General features: G+C 48.0%; 3 protein-coding genes across 6 annotated transcripts in view; 1 reads left to right on the top strand and 2 right to left on the bottom strand.

Moving 5' to 3' along the window:
• The window catches only part of LOC106885282 (aldose reductase-like), a 9,718-nt gene extending 9,240 nt beyond the window's left edge, over positions 1 to 478 (bottom strand). Inside the window, exon 1 of the mRNA XM_014937322.1 lies at positions 106 to 478. Coding sequence (XP_014792808.1) covers positions 106 to 171 — 66 coding nt within the window. The 5' untranslated portion in view covers positions 172 to 478. The remainder of the gene's footprint in view (positions 1 to 105) is intronic.
• Positions 1 to 15,963, top strand: part of BPGM (bisphosphoglycerate mutase) — a 67,962-nt gene that overhangs the window by 14,577 nt on the left and 37,422 nt on the right. The window lies entirely within an intron of this gene.
• LOC106885283 (aldose reductase-like) lies at positions 4,323 to 12,702 on the bottom strand. 4 transcript variants are annotated; one of them, XR_001411418.1, is made up of 12 exons: positions 12,550 to 12,702; positions 11,913 to 12,080; positions 10,598 to 10,714; positions 9,253 to 9,330; positions 8,507 to 8,629; positions 7,923 to 8,023; positions 7,675 to 7,756; positions 7,093 to 7,176; positions 6,294 to 6,376; positions 5,489 to 5,558; positions 4,669 to 4,829; positions 4,323 to 4,476 (listed from the first exon to the last, which is right to left on the bottom strand). XR_001411418.1 is itself a non-coding variant. In XM_014937325.1 (11 exons), the coding sequence occupies exons 1-10, from the start codon at positions 12,613 to 12,615 to the stop codon at positions 5,516 to 5,518; spliced, it is 945 nt and encodes a 314-aa protein (XP_014792811.1). In that variant the 5' UTR covers positions 12,616 to 12,702; the 3' UTR covers positions 4,655 to 4,829; positions 5,485 to 5,515. The 4 variants fall into 4 exon arrangements, 3 of the variants coding, with proteins under 3 accessions (XP_014792811.1, XP_014792810.1, XP_014792809.1); XM_014937325.1 differs by lacking the exon at positions 4,323 to 4,476 and having other exon boundaries at positions 4,655 to 4,829; positions 5,485 to 5,558; XM_014937324.1 differs by lacking the exon at positions 4,323 to 4,476 and having other exon boundaries at positions 4,655 to 4,829.

The following is a 15,963-nucleotide window of genomic DNA, read 5'->3' as shown; positions in this document are numbered from 1 at the left end:
CCCCCACCCCAGCCGGTGCCCGGAGGAGGCGGCAGCGGCCCCGGGTTCGGATCCCGCCCGAGGCGGCCGCCCCCTGCCCGGGGTCAGCGCCGACATCTCCGTTACCTTCCATGTGCCCAGCCCCAGGAGGGGCATCTTGGCCGCGGTGTTCAGCTGCACGTAGGTCGCCATGGCCCCAGACGGGAAAGCCACCGGGAAGCCGCGGAGTCCCCTTTAATAGCCGCAGAGTCCCGCCCCGGGATCCGCCCGGGGGACAAGCCACCGCCTGCGGCCGCCACCGGGCTGGGTGACACCGGGAGCAGCGCGGGTTCCTGCTGGGTTCTCCCCGCCGTGTGAGCCCGGGGGCTTGAGGAAGGACCCCGAGCCCTTGGGGTAGAGCAGCCCCGTCCCCACGGCAGCGAGGGGGGCCCAGGTCCCTGCGGAGATCCCCCGGTGGGAGCGGGCTGTAGGAATTTGGGAGTTTCCAAGCCTCCGGCGCCCCTCCGAAGGTGGGATGAACGGAGTTTAGGCTTTAATAACAGGAGAGGAAAAGCGAGTTGTTTTGTAGGACTAAATCAGAAAGCAGTGATTTTGAAGAAGGGCATTCTTTTTAATGTTGGGAGAAGTTGCCTCTAATATTTTTTTGAAAGTTGCAAAGAATAGTGAGTTTTTACGAGTGTCACGGTGATCACGTTGTCCCTCTATTTTCAGGGAGGTGCAGGCCGTATTTCAGAATAAAAGTGTAGAAATAAATGTTAAGTGGTCTTTAATTGCACATTACAAACTGGCTGTGAAATTTTGCAGTTGAGAGCATGCTGTTTTGTTGAAGTGGACACGGCACAGTGGAAAAAAAAAATCAAAATGTACTTGCAGGATCCAGTAGATGGTCCAGGATGTTACCTTAAGGCCACTTGAGAAGCTTTGCCGCTTGCTTATGCTTGGAGAATTCATTTACATGCAAGCATTAGTTAGGAGTATAATGGTACATTTTTCTCTGGCTGCCCTTCCCACAGCAGATGCTGAGCTGCTTTGTACTTTTTGGTAACACTTACCTGAGGGCAGACAAGGTGATTGGTTGCCTCTTTAATCTTCCTCCTGGTGTTTTTTTGTCAGCACCAGCAGCCATGAGCAGGACGGGATGTTTCGGTTGTATCACAGAACAGTTATATAATGCAGTGTTTGCCTTTTTTTTTTCCTGGATTCCTTCTCTGTAAATCTAAACCATGACATCTGGTCTGAGTGCGCTCGGACTCCTGGGGTTTGGTTCAGTGAAATCAAGGGAAAGATTGTCATCAGCCTGAGCCTGTTCCTCACTTCTGTTGATTGAATTAAAGGCAAGCTGTTTGCACGAGAGGCCTGCTGCCTTCCTTCCCCAGTTGAGAGGTTTTTCACTCTTCCATTTTTCTCTCCCTCCTGTCCCCCCATCAGTTCAGGGAGAGAGACCCCAGCCATCTGCAGAGCTGTAGGAAAGCTCCCAGTGCCAGCCATGGCTTTGTGACTGGTGGGCGAGGGACCAGAGCTGAGGTTAACAGAGGTGCAGAGCTGTTGCGCAGAGCGAGTGCTGTTGGGGAGGTGGATTATGTGGTGTTAGCTGGGCTCAAAGAGAACACTTTTCCATGCCTGATCTCTGCCTCGGTCTTAGTTATTAGCAGAAGTCATGTGGAAACTTGTCTTGACAAAGATTTTCCTCTAGAGAAGTCGCCCTATTTTGAAACATCGAAATGATCACCTGCCCGGTTAGTAGTCAGTCCTCTTTTTGCTGATGGCTGCTAACATTTTATGCAATATACATTTCACGATTTTTTTTTTTTTTTTTTTCCAAAATAAGATGTTGAGCCATGGCTGTGGTTTGCTTTTTCAGGCAGCCTGAAGACGAGCTGAAGTTCCAGGTTGCTTCTGCTCTCCTTTGTATTTCCTGGATGCTCGAGCTAGTGGTGGTGTGCTGATGGTTTATTAGTATCAGCAGCGTCATGCTTTGACTCCAGATGTTGGAGGTCTTGGTGTAGGAACTGCCAGCATCAGATTTTATAGTGCAGCATCACCAAGGAGAACTGGAGCCATCAGGGAGATGTGCTCTGGAAGTCTGTGAAAGCTTGCAAATCCTGGCAGCTTGGCCAGTAAGATGGGGTCTCCTATAAGAAAGAGAAAACCTGCAGTGTTTGTTCTCATTCTTCTGAGCACGTTTCAACAGGCTGCCCAGGGAGGTTGTGGAGTCTCCATCTCTGGAGACATTCAAAACCCGCCTGGACATGTTCCTATGCAACCTGCTCTGGGTGGACCTGCTCTGGCAGAGGGGTCAGACTAGATGATCTCCAGAGGTCCCTTCCAACCCCATGTGATTCTGTCTTGCATTCCTGTGGCAAGGAGCTGGGTAGAGTGTGTGATGACAGATAATGCCACTTGGTGGAGAGCATGGCTGAGAGATGCAATTTGTCCTTGCTCTCATTTTCTTCTGAGATTTTTGTGTTGCTTCCTCTGTGAACTCATGTTCTTCCTTGTTTGCTCCTAGCCTGCAATGACAGAAAAATTCACCTCCCCTGAGGGCTGGCTGCCTGTAGGGAAAAGCACCACGTTACTTTATTGGTGGGAATCGTCCCATGGAGGGATCATGTCCATTAAGTGCAGGTGACTTCACCTCTCTTCACAGGAGAAGGAGAGCGAGCGTGTGAGGTCTGGAGAGCCTAAAGAGCGGGATGGGCCAGAGCCAAGAGCAGCCCTGGCCTTTGGTGTTATGAATCACACCAAAAGCCACTGCCTTGTTTTGCCCAAACATCTCTTGGCTGTGACTGGAGCTTGGAGGTTGCCCCAGAGTAGTGGGGACACCTACACTGTGGACATCTGGAGTTAGATGAGATTAATTCCCCCCGAGAGACTGCTGCATGTGATCAGGGAGTAAAGCACAAATACAGCCAGTGCTGTGTTTCAAATACGAAATGTGTTTAAAAAAACCCAATGCACCAAAAACCAAAAGGGCAGGCATCACCCCTTGTAAATTCTGATTTTTTTTTTTTTTTTTGTTATTTTAGCATGAAAATTTGTGCCCCAATATTGCCTCATCTTAAAGTTGCATGTTACCTTCTTTTGGAAGTTTTGGTTGGAAATAGTTCAATGATCTCCATTTAAAAAGCATATATTTTAGGGACTTATATATATATTTTACTGCATCTTATGTGATCTCAGTATATAAATCACAGAATCTTAGTGGTTGGAAGGGACCTCTGAGATCATCGAGTCCAACCACAAAAAAAAAAACAAAAAAACCCACCAAACAAATACAAAACACACCACACCAAACGCCCACCAAAAACACCGCACCCACCAACTAAACCCCACACTCAACACCTCACCATAAACCAATAACCTTGGGCACTAGAGCATGCCCTGAAGAGCCATGTCTATACGTTTCTTAAATACCTCCAGGGATGGTGACTCCACCACCTCCCTGGGCAGGCTGTTCCAGTGCCTGACCACTCTCTCAGTAAAGTCATTCTTTCTAATATCTAATCTAAATCTCCCCTGCCCCAACTTCAGACCATTTCCTCTGGTCTTGTCGTTCGTCCTTTGGGAGAAGAGGCCAACACCTGCCTCTCTACAACCTCCTTTCAGGGAGTTGTAGAGGGCAATGAGGTCTCCCCTCAGCCTCCTGTGCCCTCTCATTGCTGTCCAGGCGTTTCTGTCCCATTCCGACTCTCATCCTTGTCCCCGACAGGACCACTCGGGGACTTCCTTCAGGGCACAACCTCCTGTGGTGCCACCCCTGACCCCTGGGGACCCTCTGTCCCAGCCTGGAGCTGGGGAACACCACCTTCTGGGGGGGCAGTGCTCAGGGGCTGCATCTGCAGCACAGCCCTTCCCCACGGCACAGCTGGGGCACGGCCCCCACCCCTGCCCCTGTCCCCACTCAGCCCTGGGGCACCGAGACCTCTTGTGCTGCCTGGCTACATGCTCAGGAGGCCCCACAGCTTGGGGGTGGGTGGGGTGCGTGCAGGGAGCAGCCCCCCTGCTTGTGCAAGGCCCTGGGTGCACACAGGGTGCTTGTGCAAGAGTTTGGTGGGGGGGACCAGAAGGGTGCTTGTGCCCCCCTCCCCACTGCCCCATGGGGACACAGGTGGCCAAGGGACCCGGGTGTCCAGGTGACCCCCTTCATCCCTGCACACCCCACTGCTCCCCCAGGGACCCACTGTGCCCGTTCTGTCCCGTCCCCACCCCAGGCACAGGACACAGCTCACACCTATTTGATTTATTGTCCCTGACTGCGACAAAGGGGCAGTGCCCAGGGTGTTCCCAGGCGTGAGAGGTGCCACCAAGGGAGGGGGACAATGAGGTGCTGTGTCACTGGGGTCACTGGGGTGACTGGCTCTGGGAAATAACTGCTGTCAGTGTGTGGTATCCACTAGAAAGGGACGGGTAAGTTCCCAAACCTTGGTGTACCTTGTATGTACACCTGTCTGGGACTGTAAAGGACAGAAAATAGGAAACTGCATTTATAACCAAAACCTAGTAGGGGGACAATGAGGTGCTGTGTCACTGGGGTCACTGGGGTGACTGGCTCTGGGAAATAACTGCTGTCAGTGTGTGGTATCCACTAGAAAGGGACGGGTAAGTTCCCAAACCTTGGTGTACCTTGTATGTACACCTGTCTGGGACTGTAAAGGACAGAAAATAGGAAACTGCATTTATAACCAAAACCTAGTATGCTTTATGTAGAGAAGATAACAAGACCGTATGCTATGAGTCAAAAGAACTCCCTTAAAAGTTATACCCAATTTGCCGTCCACCTGGGATGTGTTCGCTGTCAAATCAATCCTGATTGTGTACCCAGTCAAACAGCGAGACACCTACCAGTACACCTACCAGAAAAAACAAAATAAAAGGAAAAAATAAAGCCAATGTATTGAATATGGTGATTTCTGTACATACAGGAATTCTCTACGCTATTTAAAAATAGGTCCTTTTTTACTTTCAGAAAGGAGTATAACAAAAGCCTTGTAGCTGGATAAGAACATTTCTAGAATGCAATTTATTTGCAAGTTGCTTGGGTTCTAGTGACACCTTATGGTCGTTTTATTATATTTTACAGATCGTTTTTAAAATGAAGATTTCTTTTAGCCTGTTAAAGCCTGTCACTATCAGCAAGGAACTACTTCAATGTTTCTAGAAAACTTTTTGTTACAAGTTACTCAAAAACTCATTTTATCCCTTCAATTTGCCTGTTTTTCCATTTGTCCTTATTAAGAAAATAGATTTTAAAGGGGAATAGTCTTTGGTACCGTCTTCTCTCTGTGTGTAACAGATAATCTGTCAGGCAGTACATCCATAACATGCTATTCAAAAACTATCTGTGGTAATACCTGACTTGTGAATACAGTCTCTCACTGGATTGATCCACCAAATTATACTGTATAGTTTATTGTGTCCCTCTAACCCCAGATCTGAACTCTTTTATGGAGAACATCATGAAAGAAGTTAAAATTCTTTTCATTTAAATTCTGTCAAAACCCGAACCTGCCTGCAGTAGGGCAGGATAAAATGGTCTTCAGTATTCTGCATTGAAGGGGTACTCCTTGTGATTCTTGCACCTGAAGGACATCAAAGAGGAAAGATTAGTCTCAAGGTTGAAATAAATGCTATATAGAACTATACTGGGTGTATAAAGGAGCCTTCAAGGGAGGCTACGAATTGTGTAACTGCAGAATGAGTTTAAGAGACTTTTTGGTACAGAAGTGGCACACGTGACCAACAGGTTCAAGTCTTTTCCTATTATTGACACACTGAGCAGTGAGGGGACCAACTTACTTTCTAGATAAAGAGTTGAAGATCACACTGCTTACAGGAAAAAAAAAAGTTTGTGGCCATTCAGCCAACACTTGTCTGGCTATAGGTTTCCTAGATGCACAACTGCAAGCAGTGGTTTTTCATACCGCACTTCAGATGGTCATTCCCTCCCCCAGTCACCTAAGATGTGACATCAGTTTATAGTAACTCAGAAAAAATACCATAAGTTTAATACTGCCTAATATTAATTTCTCCAATATGGAGAAGGCCAATGTTATCAACTAGAAGCCTCCTTTTCGAGTTCCAGACACACAAAGTTCCACAGAGAAAGACTGGCCATAAGTACATAGTGTGACTTATCCTTTAGTCAATAATAGAGTGAAAATATAACTCCACTAAGATGTTAAATAACAGGTGCTTCAACCCTCAAATTTCAGATTTCAAAACATACTAATTTTAAATAGCTATACCAGTACCCGTGAGATTAGAATAAAGATTATTGAAAATAAAGAGTTTGAAGGAAACAAGCTGTCACTTACGTGACCATTTCACAGATCCTCCAGTTTCTGTTTAAGCTGAGAAGGGTTGACATCTCCTCTTTAGTCAGTTCAAAGTCAAACACCTAAAAAGAAAACCAGCTGGAAAAAATCACCTCTTTGAACAAATCAAATCAGAAGAAAGATTCACAAGATTAAAAAACAAGTTGACATCAGGAGTGCTGGTTAGAATTGATGGCTTTATGAGACAGGGAAAGGAAGAGAAGTCTCTTTGGATTTTCAAGACCTTATTGGCAGAGGGAAAAAAACAAAAAAGATCACCGGTTGCAGTTACATGCACCAGCTTTTCCAAAGTGTTTGGTGAGCATTTAGTGTTGCAGAACACCTCTGTTTGTGGAAGATGCATTTCTCTCAAATTCCAAAGAAACATCTGGAACCCTTCATATTTCAATAAATCCAGCTATGTTACTCCTGAAATCCTGATGTCCAATATCAAGAAAAAAATCCCTGACTTGACAGGCAGAGGAGCAATGTGGTTTATTGACACCAGGACTCTTCCCTTAACATCACATACTCTGTGTTTTGAGGGATGTTACTGCATTTGGATTCAAAGCAAGCCTTGCCTGCCACTTCATCCACAAGTCACAGAACAGGAAACACAACGTAAGTGACTGCAATTTTCATTGTAGCCCTACAGAAAAGTAGCCTGTCTGTAGCCAGACAGAAAAAGCCCAGTCCTCCCCCCCGAGGAGGGACAAAAAAAGATCACTGCTTTCTCTGCAGAGGGAAGACATGCCGGCCCTGACCATGCCATGCCCCCAGCTCACTGGTAACCACTCACCTTGGAGTTCTCCACGATGCGCTGTGGTGTGACGGACTTGGGAATCGCGATCACATTTCTCTGGATCTGGAAGCGAAGGAGAACCTGCAAGAACAGACCCCTGAGTCAGAGAGAGGGTGACTCCTGCTCTGGAGGAAGCAGAGCCTATTCCAATAGCTGTTTTCCCTAAGCTACACCTGCTTCTGCAGAGCTGCATTTCAAATCACTCCTGTCCCTTTGGCCTAGGCAGCACTTCCTGAAGAGCAAAGAGGAAAGCAATGCAGGCCCACATGGAAGGCCTTCTTTCCATCCAGCTTTGGGACAGTCAATTCCTTATCTTTCCAGCTGGACTCTCAGCAGCCAACACAAGGCTTTCCTTCTTTGCTAGAGGACTTGAGAGAGGAAGCAACATCTGAAGATGGGTCAAGAACCTTCACCTTCTAGCTGAAAGCCAAAGAGCTTCAAGTACATATTACAGGCCACATAACAGCCTGCATCACGGTTCACAGGGACCATGGTCAGAGGCTGTACTCTCTCTTCAGGCATGTTTTCCTTAATGGCCCTATTACAGGAAGGGGTACCCACTGTCTGGCCTCTACGTACCTGTGCTGGGGTTTTGTTGTGCTTGGCTGCAATCTCTTTGATCTTAGGGTCATCCAGAAGGGAAGGCTCATCTGGTTTAGCCCTACAGAGACAAAAGGGAAGAAATGGCAAAAAAAAATCTCTGCAGAAATATTGTATCTAGTATGAATATTTTTTAAAAAGAATTATGTACATACACCTGCACCATTACTTATTCAATTAGTCTGAATGCTTCAAACTTAAACCACACTAATCCACTTGGAAATTACCTGTCAGGGCGCCCAAGGGGACAATATGCTGTCACAGTGATCCCTTTGGATTGGCAATAGTTGATAAGCTTTTCCTGGGAAAGGTATGGATGACACTCGATCTGCCAACACAGGAGTAGAGACTGTGTAGAACTACCATAGTGTTCCCAGAGATTTTCTTCTGAATCTTAATTTCTTAATTACAAGTTGCATTGATCCTACCCTGCATGTGGTCTGTGTGACAATGCAAGACTGTAATTCTGTAGGGCACCAACTTTTATATTGAGTCCTTTTTTTGAATTGTGTTCTGAGAAGCTTCATAAAAGTCATTAACTACAGTCAGAATCATAGCTCATGCCTGGATTCTTTATCCCTGGAGAGAGACTGCTTCATAGGGAAATACTCCAGAATTTGTAAACAGTGGTTCAAGGTGAGACTAAAAGGAAATATTCCATTCCTTTTTGTACCAAGAAATATTTACAGAGAGGGATTTTAAGTATATGCTGCATCTACTTTGTTCTCCCTTTTTCCATCTCCTCATTCAACTGTAACCAGATCTTTGTAATCCCTGGAAACTATTCACCTGCAGTCACTGAGCATCTTACCTGGTTATTTGCAGGCTTGTACTTCAGTCCTGGCTTGTTCAAGATTCTTTCAGTCTGCTCACGGTTGAAGTTGGAGATGCCAATGGCTTTTACCAGACCAGCATCCACCAGCTCTTCCATGGCCTAACAAGAAGACAAGCCAAGTCAGCATCCAGTGTACAAGACACGATCTGAAAACATTCTTCCTGAGGTGGCTTGTTTCCCTTCATGGGAAGCACAAAATACCTCTTTGGACTTGTCAAGTTTGTGATTCTCAAGGGGAAAATGGGTACTGGTAATATCTGTGCCATGTCTTCTTACCACACCAAAGCCCAAAAACATTGTTAAGACTCAAATTCATCAAGTTACACGAGGAAAAGACAATTCTAAGTTTGCTACTGTGACAGAACTAGAGGGCTATGCCCCATGAAGATAGCTGGATCCCAACCTAAGTGTCTATTTCTGCAAAATCTGTTTGAGCAGTTCAGAAACTGCATGAGAACTGTGGTGAAGAAAAATTGTACAGTTATGGTCAAGAAAATAACTTTTTCTACCCTCGGTCTCATCCCCAGCTCCACTGTGCAGCTCAGTGACTTGAGATGCTAATCCACAGTGACCAGGAATAGTAGCTTGCCTAAGCATGCACATTTTTAAGAGCTAGCACATACTTGTGTGGATTCTTTCCAGCTAATTTGGCATACATGCATGAGCTGTTCTGTGGCTGCTGAGGACAGAAGACATGATTCTTCCACTGTGGCTGAGCTTACCTCCCACGTATGCAGGATATCTGTGTTGCTGGGTATTGACATGCCTTTGTCATCTGTGGGAAATAGTTCTTCTCCTGCCTGTCAGTGAGAAAGAAAATGCTTGAAAAATCTGTTGAGAAGTTCACTTAATACCATAAGAACTCGCTACCATGAGAGCTTAAACTTCTAGTGCAGACAAAAACACTAATTCATGTCTATATTCAGTCATTCCTTCCTGAGGAGCGGAGCGGGAGGAATTGAAGGTATTTTTGTCCGTGACCATTCCCATAAAGACAAGATTTTTCTGCTGGACTCCTCAAAGTGACGACTCACCCAAACATCTACAGGGAAACACACCACTCAGAACTATAGCCTCCAGTCTCACACCTGTTCACTTCATCTATCCTTCTTTTGTGCCCACTTAGGAAGAATGGGTTTGTTCTTTTTCCAGAAGGACATCATGGGACTTAGCTTTGGGCACATACAACACCAGATCTGATGAAAAGAGGTATTGTGGGCAGTGACAGTTCTTCCATGACAAAGCTCAGTCCAAAGCTGCTAGTGCTAAGAAAATTAGAAAAGATTTTGTGTACGAGTTCTGAAAAGATACCAAGACAGAACTGTGTTTAACAGCTGTTTGCTACTGTCAGGTTTTGGCAGTTTCATTTTCACAGCTTTTTTAACATAAAGCTAAAATAGATAATAAAATAAAGATAAGCATCTCAGAAGCAACAGGTAGGATGGAGACTGATCAGACTGTAGCAGGAAGGAAAGGCTAAGACTAGAAATACTCAGACATCAACTCCTTCACTAAACTGTGAAAGAGTGCAGGCCCCCCAAGAAGTTTCACCTTTTGAGTTCTTGTCTCAGTGGAACAACACTAAGGCTCCTACAAGCAAGGTCAGCTCAATCTGTACTGTATGAATGACTTGGTAGTTAAAGAGAGAAATAGAAAACAGAAATGTTTTATCTTGCTCTGTGATTCTGTAACACACAAAGGAAAATTTGTCAGGCAGCAAAGTATAGCCCTGCTTCCCACAAGGGGTAATTCTGCAATAAGCGTACACTGATTTGATAGAGAAAGGGACAGCAGCCTGTCTTACACCTGCAGCTGGCTGATTGCCCATAATTTTCAGACCATCATTCCCAGGATCAAAGGGGTATGTGAGCAGCAGTTGCAGGGGCAAAGATCAAGAGCCTGGCTCACACAGCCACAGTAAAACTGAGCACCAGATCAGTGCTCGTACACACACCAGACACGTGATTGCCTTTTTCAGCCACAGCAATTGTTGTGCTGTAAAGCCATATAGTTCCCCAAAAGCCATAGTCAAAAGAAACAAATCCAAGGGCATTGCTGCTACTGTACCTTGAAACCAAAAGGCCAGTGCACAAGGTAGAGATCCAAGTAATCCAGTTTCAGGTCAGCAAGAGTCTTCTGGCAGGCTCCCTTCACCAGAGGTTTGTCATGAAACGTACACCACAACTAGAGAAAAAAAAAACAAGACACACTGTGACCTCCTTGGGGTAAAGCTCTTGGGTGCTCTCCTGCACAGGTCAGAAATGCTCCCCCTCCTTTGGAAGGCAATGTGGAATGAGGCCATCCTGATGCTTTTCAGATGGGGATTGCTCTGTGATGGGACCGGCCCATGACACTGAGGGGAGTGTTGCAGTATCAGCACATGTGTTTGAGCAATATCATAACAGACAAAGCCCTCTGGTTCTGTTCCTTAGAACATCATTTATATCTGCCTTTGCAATAGATGCCTTTTAAACGAAGACATGTATCTGTCGTTCCTGACCACACATAAAACTCCTGCATTGAAATACAAAAAAAGCTACAAAGAAATTCTTGGCACCAGCCTTTATCAAGATAAAAAATAACTTCACAAACTAGCTAAATAGCCCCTTTTTCTTAATAAGCAAGAGAAAGCAACCCCACCAATCACACCTTCTGTGGGACAGGTGCTGAGCAGGTTACACTGTCCCCAGGTGCCCAGAACCTCATCTTCCTCATGCAGCAGGGACACCCCTTTGGCAGGACTGTGACCCCAGCTGCTGGAACAAGCACCAGCCACTGCCAGGCTCATCACAAACCAGTTCTGTCTCTGTGTCAGTCCTTTACACCGAGTGATCTGAGACCTCTGCATCACAGGTTTCTACCTTGCTTGGTGCTGCCTGGCCCACTCTACTTTTCCCACTTCCCTTCTTCTGCAACAGCTGGTCTGCAGGTATGAGGTACAGGGCCAGGTTCCTCCTTGTCCATCTCCCAGCACTTCTGGGTCTCCTCAGCAGAGTGCCAGGCCATAGCACGGCTCTGGTGCTCAAGCTCTCATTAGATTTTTTTTTGGGGGGGGAAAATCAGAACATTGACTTCCTTTGGTGTTATTGGATTGACTGGGGAAGAAGGCTGCCACCAGACAGAGTAAGGGTGATTGTTCTTCCTGCTCAAAGCTCTCTTCCTATCCAATGGTCACACCAACAAAAATTGCTACCAGTGGGCAGGAAGGAATCAAACTTATCACTGTCCTGATGAAGTGAAACAAGAAAGTATTATCAGGAGTGAGCTCATTTATATTTTGAGTGCCTCCAGTGCTACAGCATAAAACCACTCGAGCTTCCTATTGTAAAAACATCACAAGTAAAGCAGGTCTGTCCACGATCCGAGACTATCTGACCCTTACCTTACTGACGATGAAGAGGTCCTCTCGTTTCACAACGCCTTCCTTGATTTTCTGCTGGATCCCATCCCCAACTTCCTTCTCGTTCTGGTACACGTAGGCACAGTCAAAGTGGCGGTACCCAGCATCGATGGCAGCCATCACTGCAGCTTCCACCTTACCCGGGGGGGACTGTGGGGGGAGAAAGGTATGATATATCTTAATTTGGGGGTTTCTCGACATACTACCCCCTGGGTAGATAAACACCCAGAGGGGGCTTTCATAGGAGTGTTTTCACGAGGCTTTCTTAGGTCTGGCTGCATGTCGAGCACAGGCTCCTGAAGTGACACCTCCTGCCACCCCGCTCCACTCCCAGGCAGGGCTCAGCCCAACACCTTGGCCCAGACGAGGCCGCAGCAGCGAGGCCGTTCTCCAGAGCCGGGCCGAGGCCTCCCCCCTCGGAGGAGAAGCCCTGGGCAGCTGCCAGCCGCGTCTAGGGGTGGCTCAGCCCCGCGGAAGGGCCCCGGCGACCCGCGTCCCTCAGCGGTGCGGGGAGCTCGGGCTGCGGACAGGGAGGGACCCCCCGGTGAAGGGAGCGAGAGGCCGCGTCATGGCGGCGTCCCCCCCCGGGCCGCGCTGCGGGAGGGCTCGCCACGGTTACCTTCCATGTGCCCAGCCCCAGCAGGGGCACCTTGGCGGCGGCTCCCAGCCGCACGTAGGTCGCCATGGCCCCGCTCCGCAACGCGCCGCCCGCCCACAGCGGCCCGGTCCGCCCCGGGGCTGGCGGTACAGGCCCTTCCCGGGGGTGGGCGCTCCCCCCTCTGACCCCGCCTATTGGTAGCGGCTCGGCTTTTCTCTCCTTCATAGCCAATCAACGCTCAAGTCCTGCCCCCGTGGCAGCGGGGTAACCAATGGGGGTCCCGGCCGGTTGCCATGGTAAGGTAGGGGGTGGGGGGAACCACCTGCCTGCGGGGGGTGCCCGGGGCTGCCCCTCACGCCGCTTCCCGATCCCCCTCGGGCCGGTGTGAGACTTGGAGAGCGGCGTTTCCGCGGCGTGCCCGATTGCTGAGGCCAGGCACCGGGCAGCCGCCGTGGTGGACGGAGGAGCCGTCCGCCCGGGGCCTACGGCAGAGGACTAGGCCGTAACGGGCGGGCTGGGGCCCAGTGGGCCTCACAGCGGTTCCCCCCCCGGGGCAGGTCGGCCCCAGCTCAGGCGGGCTTTCTGCTGAGGCTCGGCTCGTGTGGTGATGGCCACCGGTGGCACTTTGGCTCACGGTTTGTCATCGGTAAAGCCCGGAGGGTGACCTGAAATGAATCAATAAAGAGGAGTCCCCGAGGCAGGGCGTGAGGCAGAGGTCTGTCAGCGCACGGAGCTGCTCCATCCCTGCCTGGCTGTGGGCTGGGAGCCATGGGCCGTGGAAGGGTTGAGGCCTTGGACCAGAGCGGTGTGTCCCCACAGCAGTGATGGTGGCCCGGGCTGGTCCTAGGAGCCTTGTCACCCTGCTCGCTGATGGAGAGAGATGGCTAGAGAAACCTCGGTGTGGCTGGCTTGTGAGAGTGGGGAGCGCCCCGTTCCCCTCTCCAGGTGGGACAAACGCAGCTTTCACTTTGGGGTGAGTGAGTCTATGAGTAATTTAGAAAATGATGAGTATAAACCACGCCGTTTTAAATGTTGGGAGAAAGTATTTTTTTAGTGTGCTTTCAAAGCCGTGAGTTTTCAGTGAGTGCCACAATGATCACGTTGTCCCTCTGCCTTTGGGGAAGTGCAGACCGTATTTTAGAATGAAATATACAAGTGTAGACATAAACGGTAGGTGACCTTTAATTTCACATTAGAAACTGACTTTGAAATTTTGAAGAGGCAAAATATGCTGTACCGATGGGGTGGTCACAGGTACACTGACAGAAACCTGATTTATGGGCAGAATCCTGTAAGTACTCCATAATGGTATTTTAAGGCTGCTTGGGAGGCTTTGCTCTTTGCTCATACTTAGAGAATTGATTCAGGTATAAGCATAAGTCGGGATTATGTATAATGGTGTGTTTTTCTCTGAGTGCCTCTCCCACAGCGGATGCCAAGGCTCTTTTTGCTTCATTTAACTGAAGGCAGTCAAGATAATTAGTTTTTCTCTTTAATCTTCCTCCTGTTTTGTGGCAGCGCCATCGGCTGTCCTCAGCAGGATACGGTGTTTCGGTTGAATCACGTAACAGTTATACAACTCAGGGCTTATCTTTCATCCTTTTCTGAGATTCCTTCTTCATAGATGTGCTCTGAGTGTCCTCAGCTTCTTAGGGGCTGGTTCATTGTTCAGAGAAATCAGTCAAAAATGCAAAATGACACATTTTGCCTTCCCTGTGATATATTTTCTCAAGAGAGTCTAGAGAGTAGATGAGGCACCTGTATTCCCAAGGCACTCAAGTTGTGGTGCTGTGCTGATGATGTATTAGTGTCAACACTGTCACATTCAGAAACAATCAGTGGTGACTGGAGTTCAAGTCTTGGTGTAGGAACTGCCAGAATCAGTCAGATTTTGTACTGGAGCAGTACCAAGGTGAACTGGTGCCATCAGAGGGCTGTGATCTGCAAGGCTGTGAAAGCTTGCAAAGCCCGGCTGTTTGGCCAGTAAGATTGGATTTCTAATGAGAAGGAGGAGAAGAGCCTGCAATATTTGTTCTCATTCTTCTGAGCATGTCATTTTGGGGAGAAGTTTCATAGCTTTGTGTTCCCGTGGCAAGGAGCTGGGTAGAGTGTGTGATGACAGATAATGCCACTTGGTGGAGAGCATGGCTGAGAGATACAATTTGTCCTTCCTCTCATTTTCTTCTGAGATTTTTGTATTGCTTCCTCTGTGAACTCATGTTCTTCTTGTGAAGGTGGGTGCTTGGTCTTCCCTGACGGTTTCTTGAATGAGAGATGTCTTGGTCTTTTAACAGAGGATTTGGGGCAGAGGGTTTGCATTTTGCTTTGCTGTTTGTGCCTGTTGGTGTGAGACTTTCCCCAGATGGTGCCAAGACATAGGAACTGTCAGTTGTTTCTCTGTCTTGAAGGTGTGTGGCTGGGGTTGTCAGATGATGGTAGGGCCTTTGGAAAAGCAGTTTATTGAAACACGATGTTTATCTTGTTAAATGGTGTGCATTGATTCAAATTCCAGATGCTTGTCAAGGCAGGAAAGCAAACAGGAGGATAAAGGTTTAATCCAATTCTAAGACCTTGGCCTCTTTCTTACATTGAGTTCATCTCAAGCCATGAGCATCCTCTGAGGTCCCATAACCATCTCTGTGTCTCCTCAAGAGTTTTGTTGAAGACTTTAGTCTGATAATTCTGGCGTTTGGCTATTCATCTGATGAGCTGAGTGAACTGTGTACATAAAATGAAACTCCAGAAACAAAACTATGAGCACGTACCATTACTGTCTGTGGCACACCCAGAACCCCTCTGATGTCTCTTTTCTTTCAGTAGGTTGCTGCCTGTGCCCCAGTGTGAGAGGAGAGACCCTTCGAGTGGATGCTGGAAAGCTCTTTGGTGTGGGTGGGATGGGGCCCTAAGTGCTACCCTTAACCATGGAGCATCTGGATGGATTTGTGTGACTGTGCCCACAATGGTGGCTCCATGGCAAGTTAGAGCAAGTGGTTGAGCAGGAGCTTTCCAAGGGAAAGAGGATGGTTGTGAAGAGTTGTAGAACTTCCCTAAACCTTTGGCTCTCGCACCAAAGTAAACCTTTACTGGATTCAATAACGTGGTGGATTGTTTCACAGGATGGATGTCTCACCTCTGCCTGGAGGTTGCTGAGGGCTTTATGGGCTGCTTCCTTCAGGAAGCTGAGAAACATATCATCTTGGACTATATCTTTGTGAATTAAAAGTAGAAATTTGGGGGAGAAGGCTCTAAGGTGTTTGGGTACAGCACAACTGGGTTGTGTAGCATGTGAAATGCCAACCCCGGCATGCCTAGGGGCTGTGACCTGAGCTCAGGGGCTGGTGGCCGGCAGGGAGGGGGCAACATGGGTCTCCTCTGAGTGCTGGCTGCCCTCTGGTGTCCCCATGGAGTGACTTTGTTGTCCCAGGGGGAAGCCGT

Source organism: Calidris pugnax, unplaced genomic scaffold, assembly GCF_001431845.1.
Source record: "Calidris pugnax isolate Ruff unplaced genomic scaffold, ASM143184v1 scaffold1, whole genome shotgun sequence".
Lineage (NCBI taxonomy): Eukaryota > Metazoa > Chordata > Aves > Charadriiformes > Scolopacidae > Calidris > Calidris pugnax.
This window is presented reverse-complemented; position numbering and strand designations above follow the sequence as displayed.

Bases quoted from the DNA above. Each gene is read 5' to 3' on its own strand.
- LOC106885283 (XM_014937325.1), bottom strand. From the start codon at position 12,615: ATGGCGACCTACGTGCGGCTGGGAGCCGCCGCCAAGGTGCCCCTGCTG. The intron at 8,630-9,252 runs GTAAGCTCAGCC...TCTTCTTGTTAG, and splicing joins ATATCCTGCATACGTGGGAG to GCCATGGAAGAGCTGGTGGA. The intron at 6,377-7,092 runs GTGAGTGGTTAC...TTTTCTTTTTAG, and splicing joins GCATCGTGGAGAACTCCAAG to GTGTTTGACTTTGAACTGAC.